This window comes from Carassius auratus, chromosome 1 (assembly GCF_003368295.1).
Source record: "Carassius auratus strain Wakin chromosome 1, ASM336829v1, whole genome shotgun sequence".
NCBI classification, from domain to species: Eukaryota; Metazoa; Chordata; class Actinopteri; order Cypriniformes; family Cyprinidae; genus Carassius; species Carassius auratus.
In genome coordinates this window covers 27,784,095-27,804,391 of record NC_039243.1, presented here as the reverse complement: position 1 = coordinate 27,804,391, position 20,297 = coordinate 27,784,095, and the positions used below count along the sequence as shown (strand labels likewise).

The 20,297-nt window shown below is 34.9% G+C and overlaps 1 protein-coding gene across 1 annotated transcript; it reads left to right on the top strand.

Annotated features, from left to right (window-relative positions):
• The first annotated feature begins 1,336 nt into the window (after window positions 1-1,336).
• On the top strand, window positions 1,337-18,849 carry LOC113107853 (calcium uptake protein 3, mitochondrial-like). Its single transcript, XM_026270665.1, has 10 exons — window positions 1,337-1,385; window positions 1,746-1,777; window positions 1,934-2,012; window positions 5,776-5,823; window positions 6,994-7,075; window positions 7,194-7,211; window positions 11,954-12,041; window positions 17,434-17,542; window positions 17,974-18,158; window positions 18,549-18,849. Exons 1-10 carry the CDS (start codon window positions 1,337-1,339, stop codon window positions 18,642-18,644), a joined length of 786 nt encoding a protein of 261 aa, XP_026126450.1. The 3' UTR covers window positions 18,645-18,849.
• The last annotated feature ends 1,448 nt before the right edge of the window (window positions 18,850-20,297 follow it).

Here is a 20,297-nt window from a genome sequence, read left to right as displayed (position 1 = left end):
GCGTTGAGCTGTCATATCGAAGTAGAATTCTTTAGCACGTGCATCTAAACATATTTTTGGGGATTTTTGTTCCTTTGGCAGACAGTCAGGTTTGGTTTCCATTAGCTGCCAGATGTTTTCATCTGACTGTTCCACTTAGTAACTAAATGTTTTCCTGATTGGAGTAAAATGTTGCAGTTTAAGTGCTGTGTGTGTTACCCTTTAAATAACAAATTTCTTTGACTTTTGACTCTAGTCCATAGAGATAAAGGATTATGATTTTCATACATATAAAATTCTATGTGTTTTTCAAGTGTTGTTTGATCCTTTAAAATGTTATGGTCATTTTACACCATACAAATACTTTATCCTAAATGACAGCATAATGCTGTGGTCATGTTTTGATGCATTAGTGTATTTAACAGGGCAGAACATATTAACACCTTTTATTTTTAATGTATATATATATATATATATATATATATATATATATATATATATATATATATATATATATATATATATATATATATATATATATAAAATGATAATTGATTCCATAGATAATTACTTATTCAAAAACATTTTGAATGTTATAACAAAAAAAATAAAAATCCAAATACTTAACTTTAGTAACTTTTATTGTATTATAAAGGTTATTTTATAAGGGATCCAAGTATTAAAATATTTTTTGCTTTAATAAATAAAATCTAAATCTGGGTATATTTTATACTTGTGTGTATAAAAAGTTATTTTAAATTGTATATTTTATTTTATAACTAAATCTATGTATTTAAGTATTTTAATATGACAGACACTTTTATCCAAAGCAACTTACAAATTAACAAGAAGGAGATTTCCAGGTGTCCTTCTTTGACTACATTATTTAAATAAGATAAAAATGGTAAAACGACAATCATTATGTAGGCATGCTATATAAATGGAAGATATGACTGTCCCCAGTACTTCATAGTGCACATTAAACAGCATTTTTGTTAAATATTAAAATTTTTATGTAGATCTGATGTTTAATTAAGACATCATTATGAATTAAATGGTTTGTTGTTGGGCCTTAATCTAATAAATGATTTGCTAGTGGACTAATTAATACATATTAGAAACAAACATCATTAACGGGTCTTAATGGATAAGATCAAAGCTGTGCAAGAGAGCCACAGAAGTGCTTAATTATTACTTAGTTGCACATGCGTCTGTGGACCAGTCATTAAGACATTTACAGTTTACAGGTAAAGTCACTGAAATAAAAAACTTAAGATATTAAAGAGACCTACTGACTCTGACACCCAGGGTCTCTGATCACCTGCGTAAACATGCTTTAGTCCTGCTACGGGGTGACATGAGGACTGGAGATGTGGCCAGAGGAATACAAGGAGACAGGAAGGATGGCTCATTGTATTTGAAGTAAAAATCTCCATATAACCATGTGTCCGACCAGACATGTTCTAGACCTAAAAGTCTTGGTGGACGATTTTTTTTTTTTTTTTTTTTTTTTTTTTGATAGTTGCATTGTGTCTGAAGCAAAGCCTGTAGGACAAACTGAGCCTGGCTGGTTGCCATGAGACTGTTTAGCCCAGCTCTCCCTCTGTACTCTGACAGTGAACTGCATCTGCTCAAAAAAGGAAAAAAGGCTAAACCAAAAATCTTGTTGTTTTGTCTGATTGATAAATATTATGGTATGAGACCCCCATCCTGATCTTATCTCACCGGCCACCCTTTTTCTGTTTCTGTCTGTCTGTTATTCTTAGTGAAGAAATCTTGGAGGTCCCTCACCAAACAGGTATGTTGTAAATGTATGTGTAATGCATGGTGTGTAGATATGATAGCAAAGTTCAATTATTATTTATAGGTAATATTTAGATTTGCATTTCATTGTATGTACAGTCCTGAGAGTGAATCATTCATCCCATATAGCATGTTTTGTCATGTTTTACAGGAGTTGGAGAAGATCTTGTCCGACACTCCACCAGTGTGGAAAGGAACATCCAAGCTGTTCCGGAACCTTCGGGAACAAGGTGAGTTTTGCATTCCAACTCATTAGAAATTAAACACTTTACAGGGGTCATACGTAAAAAAAAAAGTTTATGAGGCTGCATCTATGCATCTATCAAAAATGTAGTAAAATGGTTTGGGAGTCTGACTTGTAACCCAAAGATCGTGGATTAGAGTCTCGGTACCGGCAGGGATTGTAGTCCTCAGTGTCACATGATCCTATATAAATTATTCTAATATGCTGATTTGAACAGTATAGTGTAAAATGCTTTTTTGTTTGTTTGTTTGTTTCTTCACCACAATATCTTGACCTTCTTTGAATTATCTATTCATATACCAAGTAGAGACCATGGAATATGAATATAGAATTCATTTAACCTTTAGTATCAATGTACCGTGATATTACGACCTGATCAGTGTACCACATCATCGTTTTATTTTATTTTTTTATTTATTTAAAGAGCATGAGAAGAGAACAATAGGGCTAAAAATTATTTCTCAGTTTAGTGGTGGCTGTACAGAATCATATGAAATCAAAGCCAGTCCTTCAGAGTTTGAATTGCCCATTCTTGTCTCTTTCTCTTTCTTGCTTGCTCTCTCTCAGTAGGTACCAGTCAAGCACAGGCCTGAGGCTTTCACTTCCTGTGAGCACTCCTAAAAATAGCTTGGTTCACTCTCTACATCTCGCTCTCTCTCACTCTTTCCATTTCCTCTCTCTCATTCTCTCGCTAGGTCCAGTGCAACATACATTCTCCGGGCAAAATACCTGCTTGCTAGCCAAAATGAAGATTGAAACCTAAAAACAGGGTGCAGAATTGCATTAATACTTAAATATTGTTGAAATAACAGCAGAAGCAAGCAGTTCTTCAGCAGCACAGCCACAATTAAAGGATTTGCTTGTGGCATACGTAAAAGAACTTGCTCACACCACCAGCTAATTCCCAGTGGTGATAATTATATACACACACACACACACACACACACTCCACCCTCTTACACTACAGCACGACTCTAAAAATAATCCCTCTGAATTCTGTTCTTCCTTGTATTATAGTTTTTGAAATCATCACCTTAAATTGGCGGCAGTTCATTTATCTTGTTGGTTTCACTGATGTGGAGCCATGCATCCAGAAGATGCCCGTGCACAAGAAGCTTTTAGTTTGAAACAGCGTCAGATCTCAAGCTGTGGTAATGATAGCATGCAAATGTTAATTGTGGAAGCTATGCTAACAAGATCCGTGAATGTGCTCAGGTCTCTAAGGAGCAGTTTCTAAGAGGATGCAAACTAAAGGGAAATCTTGGTGTAGAACTAAAAGAAGGCATGAGAAGTATGACTTTCAGTATGACTTCAGTATGACTTTGAGAAAACCATATAGTTAGGAAATTAATACAAATTAATGATTGTTCTGGTCCCACAAGCAAATACATGTTCTGTTTCCAGATTTTATTTTATTTAAAAAAATATTTATTTGCATTATTTTATTTATTAAATTGTTTATTTATTTAGATTTTATTGCAAACCATAAATTAATAAATTTATTAATATAAAATAAAAAAGTTATGCAGTTATGCATTGATATGATAACTAACTAAACAGGCTTTTTTAAAGAAATTATGAGAAAACATTTCCCAAATATTTTACATGGCTTCATGTCAAAAGTCATTCATCCATTTAAATGGTTTGTTTGGAAAAATTCTATCAGTTGCTATAAACCAACCAACCAAAGTTTCTGCAGGTCTTAAAATGCAGGTCCAAAAATTAAGGCCCTAAAATGTGCACTGCAAATAAAAAAAATAATAATAATAATAAAAAAAAAAAAAAAAAAAAAATATATATATATATATATATATATATATATATATATATATATATATATATATATATATATATATATATATATATAAATATATATTAAATGCCTTCCTTTTTGTTTTGTTTTCCAATCCAAATATCTAAACATTCTTAAATTAAGATACATTTTCTTAAGATGCAAAAAAAAAGACATGAATTCTTGTTTCCTAAGAAATTAAACAAATTTGATATATGCTTAAAACAAGAATATGAAAACTTGTTTACTCTTTGAATTAACTGTATTTTGTAACCACACTGGCAGATATTTATTCTTGCTTTAATAATAAACTCACTTTGTTTTAGTCAATTTCTCAGAAAACAAGTATTCTTATATACTGTAATTTTTCTTCTGAAGGTACATTGATTTGAAAATGACTGAAAAACAATTCCTAAATACCAAGGAAGAACATCACTTTTTGCAGTGTAATCAGAAGGTATAGAAAATATTTTCCATTGATGTTGTTATGCATCAAGTTCGGGATCCAGACCAATCTTCTCATGCCAGTGTTTTTGCATTGTAAATTGAGGACCCTCGGTATGTGAACCTTTAAAAGTACGAATCATCTCATACAAACACATCAGATTTAGCATTTAAACTTAATGCATCTCTAGGAGCCAGGCTAAGTATTGAGACTGTGTTGAACAAGAATGAATAGAATGTAAAACAGCGCCAACGAGACCTGCTCAAAAAAAGATTTACTACATATGTAAGCACCATGTAAACATTAACAAAATTTCTACAACTAAATAGCAATGTTTTACTAGTTTAAAGCAGCTTTAGACATATATTGATGTCTTTAAATTTGTTTTAGATCTCCAGTGATAACCTTTGACCCCTAGTCTTCAGCTCTAATGTCAGCCACAGAATTGGCAGGGTACTGTAAAGGAATAGTTGCCTAAAAACAATTATGAACCCTGTTTTATTCCATGAAACACAATAGTAGATGTCAGTTTCAATTAAACATCTGGTCTGGCAAAAGGGAATAACGTCTTCTAAGGAAACTAGTAATTATGCCCAAATGTTCTAATCTGATTGTCTCTTCTGGCTCGAGTTGTCTTGCTCAGTGGACTTTTGAATGGCTCTGTATTGCTTGAGTGAGTGTGTGAGACTGCAGGTGTTGGGTTGAATTTTCAGTGTCAGGTTTTCCTCCCGAAGGCGCCCAGGCAGTGTCCCGTAACACTCAGTCCACTCACCCTGAACTATCTCTATGCCTGCTACTGTCTCCATGTCCCCCTTCACACAGAAGCTGTGGAGAGGAATACTTTCAGTGGAGGTGTAGGGAAATGTACCCCTTCTCTCTGCCCTCCCCCAGAGCCTTTACATAACACAACTTCCATCTTTCCATCAGCCCACCTCGCTTTGTCTCTTTTTGGCTTTTTCTCTTACTCTCTCTTTCCTTCGTTCTATACTTTGCCGCTTTTCTCACGAGTCTAACAAAAGCAAGGACAGTTCCCTGTCTAAATGGGGCTTGTCTCCTGGTCCTGACGGATGCGTCTAGAACACCCTTATCCAAACAGAAGCCTTTGAACGCATCCTCCGTCTCCATGGCGGTCACTCACAGTGTCAAAGTCTTCAGCTTGAGTGTGTGGGCCAAACGCAGGGCAAATATTGCCTAAATGAAGACGGACACTTTAGCTGAGAGGCACCTTTTTAGATGTTATCATCATGAAAGTGGGTATTACTTGTCCATTTTTTGGAGCAGAAGGGAAAGGGGTATGTGACTCCATCTATCTCTGGAGGCCCCTAGCTTTGAAAATCAGTAAACATTTTAATCCAAGCTTCAGATGAGCCGCCTCCGGAGGTTTCAGTTTAGACAAAGAGTCAAAGAAAAAGGAGAGATTATAAAAAGGGAAGACGAGGCCATTTGTAGGTTGTTAGTGTGTAACTGTACATTAGGAGAATGGATGTGACCCTTTGATTTTTTCTTTTTCAGGCATCATCGCTTACACTGAGTATCTCTTTCGGCTCTGCATTCTGACAAGTGAGTATATGACCTCTATCCCTCTGTCTCCCTCCCTTAAACTTGCATTCTTATCCCATGCTTTATTTTTTCTTTGCCCCTCTTTTTTTAAATAAGCACAATATGCATGTATCCTATTTTAAGCATGAATTAAAGATCATCTAGTCCATGGAGGTTTTACGTCTAGTGTGGCTCGCAAGGCTTCAGACTTGACTTTATTTAAAAGGAAGATTTTACTTCTCAGGTTGCAGAGTTCTTAGGAATATCTTATTTAAATGTCAAATGTTTCTTATAAAATGATCTGGAAGAAATATAAAAAATATATTTGTTTAAACAAAAGAATATTCCTAAATTTACACATTTCCTAGTGTTTATCTCCAATTGTCAGTTTTTTGGTGTCTCGCATAACTATTTTAGATTCTTATATATCAGTAATTCAGTATTTCATATCACAAAATTTAACTAGTGGGGGAGAAAAATGTAAATTAAATATTGCATTTGTAAAGTATGCATTTTGCCTTGTGCACATATAAAGTTCCATGCACATTTATCATAGACACAAATGACACCTATGTTGTATTACACTAACTGAGATATGTGCATATGGATAGAATAGCCAAGATAACTTGATGGAAGAATTCCATGTTCATACTGAAATCTCAAACTTTGGTGTCATGAGATCTAATCTGAAACTTTTTTTTATTTTATTTTTTTTTTTTAAGATAAAAAAATCTGCAACGCAGGAGGCATGATTAAAAGTCTTCATGTGATCTCCATTCAGTGTTTAGGAATAATAACTGAGGTTGTTAAGTAAATCTAGTTTATGATTTTACATTCGTGCAGAGTTGTCTGATTAAGCTAGTGGTAACAGAAACACGCATGTTCTCACTGCTGCTGTTACTTGGGCAACATAACAAAGTGAAGACATGTTGCTCTTGACGGGTTCAAAAACATCTGAAGAGAGTGATGAAAGCTAAAGTGTATTGCAAGTTTTCAGTGCGATAACAGGTTCATAGAAATGTGGGCCTGGCCTCTGATTAAGCCACCTAGTGGTTGAATGTTTAATGGTGGTTGGCAAATTGACTGCAACATTTCCAGTGCTTGATGATATATATCAAATCTAATCTTTGGTTAAATTCATGCCGCAGCTTATTATAATAATATGACATTCTTTTCTCAACTGTTCTTCAGAGCCTCATGCAGGCTTTAAGATTGCCTTTAACATGTTTGATGCTGACGGTAACCAGATGGTGGATATGGGGAATTTCTTGTGGTGAGTTGATAGAGTATTGATTCTGTCCATAGATGTTTGTTTTTAAAAATAATATTTTAACCGACCATTATTTTTTTCAGGAATTTAGTTTATGATAATATTGTAATCTGTTTTACAGTCCCAGTTCTACCAAAATGTAAATAAAAAATCACAATCCTGTATAAAAATAGTAACGTTACATATTTGCACATTTATAAAAACTCTTGAACATGATGATCAACATTTTCAGAAATGTTTTCCTCCTGTCCCTGAACCATTTGTTGGGGGGGATAAAAATCTTTGTTTACAATAGAAAGTGTCATAAACAGTATTTAAATATAAACAGTATTTAAGTGTTAATAATTATTGAGGTGTTGGCATTATCTGATTGGAGCAAATTTATTTAGTCAGAAAGGGATTAATAGAGATACAGTTACTGTCTTTATAAAGCTTGTAGTTTGTTGTGCCAAATCATTAAAAGCGACCGCGTCGCTTCCATTGTGAGCGCGCATACCGCGCTCCTACATTTGAAATAACGAACTTGAGCACGCAAAAGACGCGATATGTGAACGGCCCCTTATGCGTGTGCGTGAGCAGCGCTCGTTCTTGTTGTGTGTGTATGTGACTGACAGACAGCCCCCTGTAGCATGCATGAGATCTCACAGTTTTCACAGACAAACGTCTTAATAATATCGCAAATTAGAAATGTTTGGTAAGATAAAATGTGCATTATTACGCAAATCTTTTCATTATCGTCACTCTTTATTATTAAGCGGTAGTTTTCATACTGTTATGTCTTTGCATGGGCCGCACTCGTTGTGGTGTGTGTGTGTGTGTGTGCCCATCCCTATATACAGGTCCTTCTCAAATATTGTGAAAAAGTTCATTATTTTCCATAATGTAATGATAAAAAATAAACTTTCATATATTTTAGATTCATTGCACACCAACTGAAATATTTCAGGTCTTTTATTGTTTTAATACTGATGATTTTGGCATAAAGCTCATGAAAACCCAAAATTCCTATCTCAAAAAATTTGCATATCATGAAAAGGTTCTCTAAATGAGCTATTAACCTAATCATCTGAATCAACTAATTAACTCTAAACACCTGCAAAAGAGGCTTCCTGAGGCTTTTAAAAACTCCCAGCCTGGTTCATTCAAAACCGCAATCATGGGTAAGACTGCCGACCTGACTGCTGTCCAGAAGGCCATCATTGACACCCTCAAGTTAGAGGGTAAGACACAGAAAATTTCTGAATGAATAGGCTGTTCCCAGAGTGCTGTATCAAGGCACCTCAATGGTAAGTCTGTGGGAAGGAAAAAGTGTGGCAAAAAACGCTGCACAACGAGAAGAGGTGACTGGACCCTTGGGAAGATTGTGGAGAAGGACCGATTCCAGACCTTGGGGGACCTGCAGAAGCAGTGGACTGAGTCTGGAGTAGAAACATCCAGAGCCACCGTGCACAGGCGTGTGCAGGAAATGGGCTACAGAGAAGCAGCACTGGACTGTTGCTCAGTGGTCCAAAGTACTTTTTTCGGATGAAAGCAAATTTTGCATGTCATTCGGAAATCAAGGTGCCAGAGTCTGGAGGAAGACTGGGGAGAAGGAAATGCCAAAATGCCTGAAGTCCAGTGTCAAGTACCCACAGTCAGTGATGGTCTGGGGTGCCATGTCAGCTGCTGGTGTTGGTCCACTGTGTTTTATCAAGGGCAGGGTCAATGCAGCTAGCTATCAGGAGATTTTGGAGCACTTCATGCTTCCATCTGCTGAAAAGCTTTATGGAGATGAAGATTTCGTTTTTCAGCACGACCTGGCACCTGCTCACAGTGCCAAAACCACTGGTAAATGGTTTACTGACCATGGTATTACTGTGCTCAATTGGCCTGCCAACTCTCCTGACCTGAACCCCATAGAGAATCTGTGGGAAATTGTGAAGAGAAAGTTGAGAGACGCAAGACCCAACACTGTGGATGAGCTTAAGGGCGCTATCGAAGCATCCTGGTCCTCCATAACATCTCAGCAGTGCCACAGGCTGATTGCCTCCATGCCACACCGCATTGAAGCAGTCATTTCTGCAAAAGGATTCCCAACCAAGTATTGAGTGCATAACTGAACATAATTATTTGAAGAAAAACATGGTTAGGCCCTAGGCCCAGAGGTTCTTACAAATGCCAGCACTGCAACGATTGTGCTAATGTAAGACAAACCAAAATTTTTCATGATGTTGGTTCTCAAAAGTAATTCACTATTAACCATTTTATAAACTGCCAAACTACCTTTGTCATTTATAGATTGGAATGTCCTATGTGTGAAGTCTTTTATGTAGGAAGAACTAAGCGGCGTTTATTGGACAGACTGGCTGAACACAAATACGCAATTCGCACAGGAAACACCAACTATCCCATGGCAAGACACTATATGGAACATCACAATAGTGACCAATCCACCTTACAGGTCTGTGGGATTGACCACATTCCTTTGTCCTTAAGAAAGGGCAATAGGCAAAGGTAGCTGAATCAACGGGAAGCTTTCTGGATATTTCGCCTACAGGCTACGAAATATCCAGGCTTGAATGAGGAACTTGGCCTTAGTGTATATCTTTGATGTTCTGTTGTTCTATGGTGGTTTGAAATTTATATACTATGCTTGTATTTTACTTTTATGGGTCACCGTGTTGGGTACAGGTATAGTCCTTTCATGAAGTTAGTTTTTGTGTGTACTTAATTGATTTGTTAAGAAGTGAAAATGATGACATCTGCTGTCTCTTGTGTGTACTAACAATTGTAACCTTAGCACAACAGTTGATAGATGGAGGCTTCTGATTGGTGGACTGTTAATTCATAAGAAACTTTGTTTGTTTGAGATCTGTTTAACTCCCAGAAGAAGGCATGTAGCCGAAACGCGTTGGAGTTCTTTAGAAGGTTAATGTGACCAAGCCATAATAATAAAGGCTTTTTTACTTTTGTAATTGAGAGTGCCTTGGAGTTCCTTGTTCATTTATAATTATTTGAAGGTTGACTGTTTTTGTATTAAAAACACTTTTCTTTTATTGGTCGGATGAAATATGCAAATTTTTTTTGAGATAGGAATTTTGGGTTTTCATGAGCTGTGTGCCAAAATCATCAGTATTAAAACAATAAAAGACCTGAAATATTTCAGTTGGTGTGCAATGAATCTAAAATATATGAAAGTTTAATTTTTATTATTACATTATGGAAAATAATGAACTTTTTCACAATATGCTAATTTTTTGAGAAGGACCTGTATAAGTTGCATTTATTTAGAACCAAGCACCAAGAGAAAACATTACCGTCTACAGCCACGAGAGGGCGCTCTATGTTTTCAGTGTAGACTACAGGAGCACAGAGCAGCATAGAGCGCCCTCCCGCGGCTGGAGAAGGTAATGTTTTCTCTTGGTTAATTTGTCTTAGGTCATTTCTCTTAGTTCATGTCATATTAATTTTGATAAATAAGTCGCACCTGAGTATAAGTCGCAGGACCAGCCGAACTATGAAAAAAAGTGCGACTTATAGTCCTGAAAATACGGTATATCCTGAAAACATCAATTGGCCACCCACTGTAAACTTCCTCTAAACTTATATTTGTTTGGTCTGTCCCGAATGCATAACACTTTTTATCTCATTCACATGTCCAGTTTATCAAGGGCTGTCTGAGAGGGAGCATCATCCTCTCTTGGAGGCTTGCGAAAGTGTGCCAGCTGTCATGTGGTTAAACCACTTTCTACCCTTTGCATGTTTAACCTGTCTTTGTCCATCTCTTCTTATGTTATTATCTCCTTCCTCTCCTCTTCCGCATGCTGTATCCTCTCCTTTCGTCTCTGTGTAGAGTATACAGCTCTGTGGATATCAGGTTGTCCCTTTAAACAGCGTATGTATCTCCCCCAGCTCTCTGACCTGTGAACTATAACCTCTGTGTGAATTTTGGATGATGGGTAAATGAGAGAGATCTGCAGATGACTGAATGAAAATGTGGAGGGAGGTGGAGTGGACCTCAGAGGTCAGAGAGCATGTGTGTGTTTTGCCACAATCAGTCTAATTTGATTCTCATTGATTTTAGTTTCTTTAAACACAGCGTGTCAGTTACAAACTTCATCAGTGGGCTATAAAGAACAGGTTAGGGTAAGAGTGGGTGAAGTTGTTTGTGTAAAATGTGTTTTCTATTGAGTTAGCTCTGGAGTCTTTCACATTCACTTACGTTAAATCACTTGTATTACATCTCTCTTGTTCACTGTGTAATGTTTCTAAATTCAAAATATCCCTGTTGGGACTTCTGTCAAATTTAGCTCACTTTAGTGGACAATTCTGTCCACACAAAAACACATAATTCCACTTTCACCTTTAACTCCTGCACAAATGCTTTTGTATATCAGTGAATCTGGTACAGAAAGAGAGACAGATTGAAAGACCTTGGTCCATTATAGTGACTCCTTACAGCACAAGACTGATGTGAGAAATATATTTCCTGTTTTCCTTATCCTGATGTGTCAATTGTTGAATACTTGAATGTGCTGCCATGTTGTGAAGCACATATGAAGTCATTTGTTTTAATTACTCAAAAGTTCAGAAGCAGTTATTCTGCCGATATCATGGTCAATGTGTATCACACACACACACACACATACACACACAAACTACACACCATATAACCACATACAATTAGCATTTGGCTAACATCAACAAGTTCCCTCTCCTAGTCTTCATATTAATCCTTATACAGTATATTTGACTGGTTTAGGTTGCTGAATTTGCTATATGTTTTTCATGGTTGAGAAAATGACTGAGAGACCACCCAACACATCCTCTTATTAACCATGTCAAGAAACTAACATGATAACAACTTTCCATCTCATGCTAAACCCTGTGCAGGTGCTAAAAAAAAGAGAGTCAGGAGTTAGTGCCCAGGAGCTTCTGGGACATGCTGAGACGTGGTGCGAGCCAAGCCCTGTTTTCTGACCTGGCAGAGGTACAACCATAGCCCTCTGTCCTCCTGTCTCATTCCATGTTTTTATTCATCCCTAGCTATCCCTAACACAGTGTTCTCACCGGTAAAAAAAGGTACATCATATCTGTCATTCCTCCTTTTACCTTATAAAACATCATTGTCATTTAATAACCCTGGAATATTCTTTTATTTAATAAAAATAAAAAAAAAATCAGTTTCTTATTGTGTATTTTATCAACTGCTGATCTGCTAGAAAATATGTTTTTGATGCGCCATTCAAAATAAATAAAAACACGACAAGAGATGTTTGTTACTATAAATTCATCTGATAAGAAAAACATTAGACTGTGTGTTTGTGTGTGTGTGTGGGGGGGGGGGTTCTTTCAGTGTTCATTTAGTATTATTTTTACATAATAATGCTATACATTTTATATATACTTTTATATACACCCTCAAAAAAAAAGGTTCAAAAGTTGTACCTAAAGAGTCAATATTAAAGTGTACCTTTCGAAAAAAGATAAAGATAGGTTTAATTATTAAATATATATTTTTGTTCCATTTACATTTTAGTTTTATTTATTTTTGAATTACCTGTAAATAGTTGCATTACATTTTAATTTTAGTTTAATATTTTTTTTTATATATTATTACTATATAGGTTTAATTTTTTTTTATTCATTTATGTGTGTATAATTTGTAAATATATGCCATATTTCAAAAGGAAGTTTTGATTATGCTGAATACTAAGAAACAATAAAAAGACCGGTTTAGGTTTCAGGTTTAATATGATTTTTTACAGAGAATTTTGCAGAGAATTGCTGTCTTTTTTTAATACTTCATCATTAACAGTTTTTTGTCATCTCTGCTTATCGATTTCAGATTTTTTTTTGCATGTGCAGTTTTTGCATTTAATCGACTGTGAATCATAACAAGCTCATATTGTAAGCTCTCAGTGGTGAGGCACATTAAAGGCCTTTGTTTATGCACTGATTCAGAATAAGTCTGCTCATCCTGATGGTGTGTTTGTGATCTGATGGCTAATAGAGGGCGTCAGTAGGAAGCAGGAGTTTAATGATTATGGAGAGCTGTGTACAGATGCCCTGTATTTACTTAGTCTGTTTTTCACAATGAAAGGGTCATTTCAGCTTGGCTTCCTCAGATGACACAGCAGTTAGACAGGTCTGTTTGTCTGAGTTGACAACTGCAGGGTACCAGACATTGTGTATCTGTGGGCTAAAGGGCGCATGCTAGCATGTGTGGAAGTGTGATTGGGGTTACTCATCTTAAAAGTCGACAGCAGTAATGACTGTTTTTATCGCTGTTTTTAGATCAAAGAGTAAAACGCTTCAGGCAATGTCTAAGTCACACTGTGGGCCCGGCTGTGGTACTACATGGAATGATGACCTCACATTAATGGTTTCCTGTAACCACAGTGTTGTGATGTCACACTTCCAGCAGATTGATGATGAAATTGTGAAAAAAAAAAAACAGCTGTAAATGTTTTAGATAAAAGAAAGATTCATTTATCAATCCATCTGTTTCAGTCACATGACTTTTATGCCGGCCTGCCATAATTATGACCATCAGCGAACAAAGTAATAGGGTGAAAACAAAAAATGCATGAGCAAAATACCAAGAAAAAATGAAGTTTGGACTTGATCCATTCCTGTGTATACCTACACTTACATATGCATCACACTAATAATGTTCCTCACCATAAACTCGTCTGTATGTATATAATTATGTACAATGTTGCAATATGGTGTTTTTTATTAATGTTTTTAACATGCTTGAAAAAGGAATCATGATACTTAAAAGATCGCTCAAATTGATTTTGAACATTAGCTTTAAACAGTTTAAACAATCTGAAGATTAATTCCAGAGAAGTAAAGGTGGGATTTGCTTACATGTGAGCATTTCCTTCACAAATCTCTTGAACGTTTGCTGGGGAATTGCATGCGATATGGATGCTTTGTATATCTTTTGTTGTCATGTCTTGGTCTATGTGCTCTACATTTCCCTTGGCTTGACACTGTGTACACCTGGTATTCATGTCCAGTCCTTACAAACGATTTTAGTGAACGGCTCTCTTAAAACACATTCAGCGGTAATTAAATAAAACAGATGTACACAGGGAGTCTATATAAGTGTACACATCTGGCATGTTTGTGTGCATTTCTGTGTACAATTGCATCTTTGTTGTGTTTCTTTTTCAGTCTTATATACAATCTTTATGCCATTCTAATGCACGTCTTCTCAAAACATGTCCTCTGTAGGCTCAGGAGAGAAAAGATAAATGAATGCACAACTTTAGGCTCTGGATGGCTGGTTCTCTGAATGGATACGCAAGCCTGTGATAGACTGATTTCTTATTCAGACACAAGGATTTTGTCATAGTTACTTCTTTCTTGTTTTGCTCTCTTTACTGCCGCTCCTCACCAATCACAGCGTGTCAATGAGAACATGATGATTGACAGCACTCTGCTTGTGCACTTCTTTGGCAAGAAGGGGAAGGCTGAGCTAACGTTTGAGGACTTCTACACGTATGACAATTTAAAAAAAAAGCTCTAAAAACATGACATTTATTAATCTCCATTTGGCAAGGATGGATGCATGACAACTAATGTCCATCAAGCAGGTAGAAGGAAATGCTGTCGCATGAAAGCTGGATGTGGCATGATAAAATGAAAAAAGTCTTTAAAGACATGTCTCATGCTCACTACAGCTGCAAAATACAACAGAAACAGTATTGACATAAAATATTATTACAATGTAAAATAACTTTTTTTATTTTAATATAAGACTACAGTCTTTGGTTTCATCATTCTAATATGCTGATTAACTTTCATTATATTGATATATATATGTTTTGTAAGATCGTCAATGTTTTACTATTTTGTTCAATTTAATATATCCTTACTGAATAAACATTTTCATTTCTTTATTGAATAAAAATGTAAAAAGACTTACAGACCCCAAACTTTTAAATGGTAGTATAAATGTAAAAGGTACATTTATCATAGCCAGTCACTACAAATGACAGAAAGTTCCATTTCATTGCTCCACATAAATGTACGTTAAACTTCAAACATTTTTGCTGTGTTGTGCAACATTTTTGTTTTTTTCTTGTTGATAATGAAACAGGTGAAAAAGTAAAATATCAAATATCATAGAAACCACCTGGAGCAACAACATAGCACATAGAGGTTATTTTTACATGGGCAAACACCATCGACATTTTTAATTCTTTCCACTCTGACTTTTATTGCGGTCATTGGTCTTTCAGATTCATGGATAATCTGCAAACTGAGATGTTAGAGATTGAGTGCGAGAGTGCATACCTAATGAGAAGGTAATGAGTATTGTCACCTAGCCACTAACTTCTCCCCCACGCTCACACTTTCACCCCTTCAAACGACTCATGTTTCCCCTCCTCCAAACAGCTTTACATGTACAAGAAAGTTTTTAATTCAACACTTCTGTGCCCTATACAAGGAAATTCAATTATTAAATTAAATTAAATTAAATTAAATTAAATTAAATTAAATTAAATTAAATTAAATTAAATTAAATTAAATTAAATTAAATTTTTAATTTAAATTTAATTCAATTATATTATTAAAAATAGACCTACAAATTAAATTTACACATATACACAAATTTGTTCTATCCACAACTAATGTAACTCTTTCATCCTGTGGATAGTCATTTTTCTTAATATTACCATGTTTGTATAAAGGATCAAGTATCAATATATGAAATTCCTTTATTTTTAAGTGAAGTGTTCAAATCCCTTTCTGGCCCACTGTAGTTGTGTAGGTGTGGTGAGTATGTGCTTGGGGCAAAGTTTGTGTTTGAATACAGATTGTGATGCTGTCCATCTAGAGGGTCACCTGATGTCGGTTTCTCCATGCCTGACTGCTCTCTTTTAGCTCTTTCCCATCCCATCTGAGGGAACTGTTTGTGTTGAGGATATCAGGTTTTGGGGCCCCTTTTTGAGCAGTTTGTACATTTGGCTAGAATGACTTCACCCTCCTCTGGAATTCCCACGGAATAGACCCCTAAACTCACCTTTATGGCATTTTATGGTTTTCCAACTCAATCCAACAAAATCCAGCTTTAAATATCAAACCTATCCAACAGTTAAGCCTAATATGTAACTAGAACTATGTTAAATACTCACCAGAGAGGTTTATGTGGATTACCGTACCTGTGACAAGACTTTCCTGTGTTTAAGGTATTAGCTACATAATAACCATTTATCTTTTTTGCAACCAAAAAGCAGGTCTGTGTTAATACATCTGACACCCTCGGGTGAAAGATTTAATAACTAGATTTTTGTTTTGACAGGCAGGACAATATGCTGCAGGTTTTGGTTCACCCAATTCCAAAATGCAAAAAAAAAGAAAGAAAGAAAGAAAGAAAAGAAAAAAGTATCATAAATTACTCACCCTCGTGACATACTTGTTTACTTTTCTTTCTTCTGTGGAACACAAAAGACGATATTTTGGAAAACGTCTTGGGTGTTTTTTGTCCATACAGTGGAGGTCATTCAGGTCAAATGTCATTTGGATATAAAGTACTTCAAATTGTTTCGCAGTACAAAGATATGCAGGTCTTCAGGGTGAATGGCGACAAATTATTTTGGGGTTAAATGTACTGTACAATACTTAGCAAAACTTTGGGGGCCAGGATTTTTTCATTATTGCAAAATTTTCTGTTTCAAATATTAAATAGCACAACTGTTTTCCACACTGATGATAAATATTTCCTGAACATCAAATCACCATATTAGAATGATATCTGAAGGTTCATGCGACAAAATATGCAGCTTTGCATCACAGGAATAAATTACATTTTCAAATATATTCAAATAAATATATAAATAGATATTAGTAATTCACAGTATTGCTATTTTCATTCAAATAAATGCAGAATAGGAGACTTCTTTTAAAAAATCATACTGACTCCAGATTTTTGAGCAGTGTTTTTAAGACATTCTTGTATTGTGTTGTCAGTCAAATTCTAAGTTATCTATTGCTTCCAGTCTATGATGTCATGGTTTTTGGCTGACAATTTTATGACATTGTGCTGTAAAATGACTCATGCCTTTCATCATTGCATGTGTCATTGTGTGCTGTGTTGTGCACACACATCATCAAACAAGCATGAGCGGCACAGCATCGGAGTCCTTGTGCATACAGTCTATAAAAATGTTGATTTCTTTTTGTCCATCGATGCATTTGTCTGTTCGGTACAGATTTGGTTGTATATGAAATGAGAACTGCTTGTGTATTCTGCATGATGTCATGTCACTCACAGATGGCAGCTCTGTCTGTTTGATTGAATATCTCAGATTTTAAGATATAATTTCCCACTATTTCCTATCACTTTTCTTTTGTTTCATGATCAGGGCATCACCTTTGATGAGTTCAGGTCTTTCTTCCAGTTCCTCAATAACCTTGAAGACTTTGCCATTGCCATACAGATGTTCAGCTTTGCCTGTCGTTCCATTGGACAAGGTGAAATACTTACTAATACTTAATAGGGATAGTTCACCCAAAAATTACAATTCTGTCATTGATTACTCACCCTTATTTCATTCCACACCCTTCATTCATCTTTGAAACACAAATTTGAATTCACAAATACCACTGATTAATGAAAATGTAAAATGCAAGTCTGGGACTTAAAATCTAATTTTAAAAGAAAAAAATTAATACCAGTTTTTGAAATCAGTGTTTCACTTAAATAAATACACCTAAATAGTTTTAAAGCAAATGGAAAATATTTTGAAATAGAAAAATTCTAATTATTTATTTATTTACCCCCCCCCCCCCCCCCCCCCCCAAAAAAAATGGTTTTGACCTGCCATTGTATCCTCAAAATGTATTACAAATTAAGAATGAATGTGATTTATGAATGTGTGTGTTTGTCTTTTTCTGCCTTCCAGATGAGTTTGCTCGTGCGGTATATGTCGCAACAGGCCTCAAGCTGACCCGTCACCTGGTTAACACCATCTTCAAGATATTTGTTGTGGATCATGATGATCAGCTCAGTTACAAAGAGTTCACTGGTATCATGAAGGACCGGCTGCACCGTGGAGGCAAGGGAAGAAAGAGGTGTAGGGGAAGAGCGGTGCATCATCCTTTTGTGCTTTCAAATTTCATTGTGATATAAGGACAGTAGCAGTGCAGCTGTAGCGCCACCTAGTGTTAATTATGTATATCTGAACAATGAAACCTATAGCTCCCTGTAGGTTTTTCATTATTATTAGGACTAGTTCTAAACCCACTGTCAAGTAAACATAACATTTTCTTCGGATATTCTACTAGGCATAACAGCATTATTATTTTGTTGTTGTTGTTGTTTCTTGTAAAAAATATTTTTTATGAATTAAAAAAAAAAAAAAAATCCATTTAATATAGCTAGTTATTGTTTGTTGATAATAACAAATTAGGATTTTTTTTAATAGTCATTTTGTCAACTACTGAAGTAATGAATAATTCTCTCTTTTTGTTCCTGCAGGGTTATAAGGCTGTAGAGCGTTTTACTTCATTTAAACCATGTCTGAAGAGGGAACTGGCAGGCAGATCTACGTTTTTCCAAAAAAGTATCTCATGACTGTATTTGATCAAAAAATTGTAAATCTGTAATATTGTAAAATATTTTTACATTTTAATATATTTTTCTTTTGATTCTTGAATTTACTGCAATCTTCAGTGTCACAAGATCCTTCAGAAATCATTCATGCTGATTTGCTGCTAAATAAACATTTCTTATTATCAATGTTGAAAACCCATTATGCTGCTTAATATTATTAAAGAACAGCTTTTATTGGAAATAATTTTTTTTGGAACAATGTAAAAGTCTTTACTGACACTTTTGATCAGTTAAATGCATCCTTGCTACATGAAAGTATTAATTTATTTAAATAATAAAGAAATAAATTTAATGGTAATGTATTCTCACCATTTATCTCACCATCTATTTTATATATATTGTACAGGAAAATCTTGATTTAATGAGTGAATATTTAAGGTATAGGTTTAATTAGCTCCCCCCATTTCCCCCCCCCCCCCTTTTTTTCACAAGGTGAACGGTGTTCAGGATGTGTCTTTTCTTTCTAAGAAAGCAACTGATTTATCTGCTCTGCAAATGTTTGAGAGAGGTTCCCTCATGAAATCTACCTCTTCTTCTTCTGATTTTGAAACCTTGGGAATGAGATGATGTCCCTGCGATCATTGCTTTGCACTGCTTGTTCTAGTATCTGCACAGCCCTGCTTGATCAAACTTTATTCTGTAATCTGCTCCAAATACAGTTTGCTTATAACCTGGGAGCTGGTACAAGTTCAATGTTTTGTATGTATTAAAGTTTCACGTGGGTGTTTTAGAAAGGTAAAGAGATTTTTAAATGCATTTGTAGGATGAGTTATTCATTAAGGCCTTTTATTCATTATATTTATACTAGGCTATTATATTGCATTGTACCTTATATTTTATTATGCCAGTTATAAACAAAGCTATTATTATTATTATTATTATTATTATTATTATTATTTTGTCATTGTCAGGATTGTTTAAATGTACAGAATCATCCTGTGTGAAAAGGGTAATACTTTATTATCATAATCATAAAGTGGGTTTATAAGAGATTATGGGGCTCGTGTAGCATTAATTCCAATTATAAGCATTGCCTTAATCTAAAATTTTTGTTATTTTCTCACACAATTGACTTATTTTTAACAAAATGATTGTGCAAGATTGGTTTGCAATTGACATCAAAGTATTGCATTCTTTTTAAGACTGTACTGTAATTCATACACTTAACAAATACAGACTTGAAATTCCATAAAATATTATTCTAGTCAGTAAAGTGGTTTCAGTGTGCGCATGCCTATGATGCAAATTTCTAACAGTGTTTAAAGAGGTCATATGATGCCATTTCAATTTTCCTTTTCTCTTTGGAGTGTTACCCCTTACAAAAGGAAAATATATTTACCAATATATTTCTTAAAATATATTGTAATATATTATTTTCCCTTTTTATTTCCTAATATATTATATATTTGAATACATTTAATAATATATTGATGATACATATATAATATATAGCAAAATATACAAATGATTGCCGCTTTCAATATATTGCAATATATTGGAAAAAATAACTATATGCTTAATATATTACATGATATTTTCCGATATACTGCAATATATTTTTGTTTCATAAGGGACAAGCTCTTGGTGCATGAATAAGATCAATAAAGTTGCGAA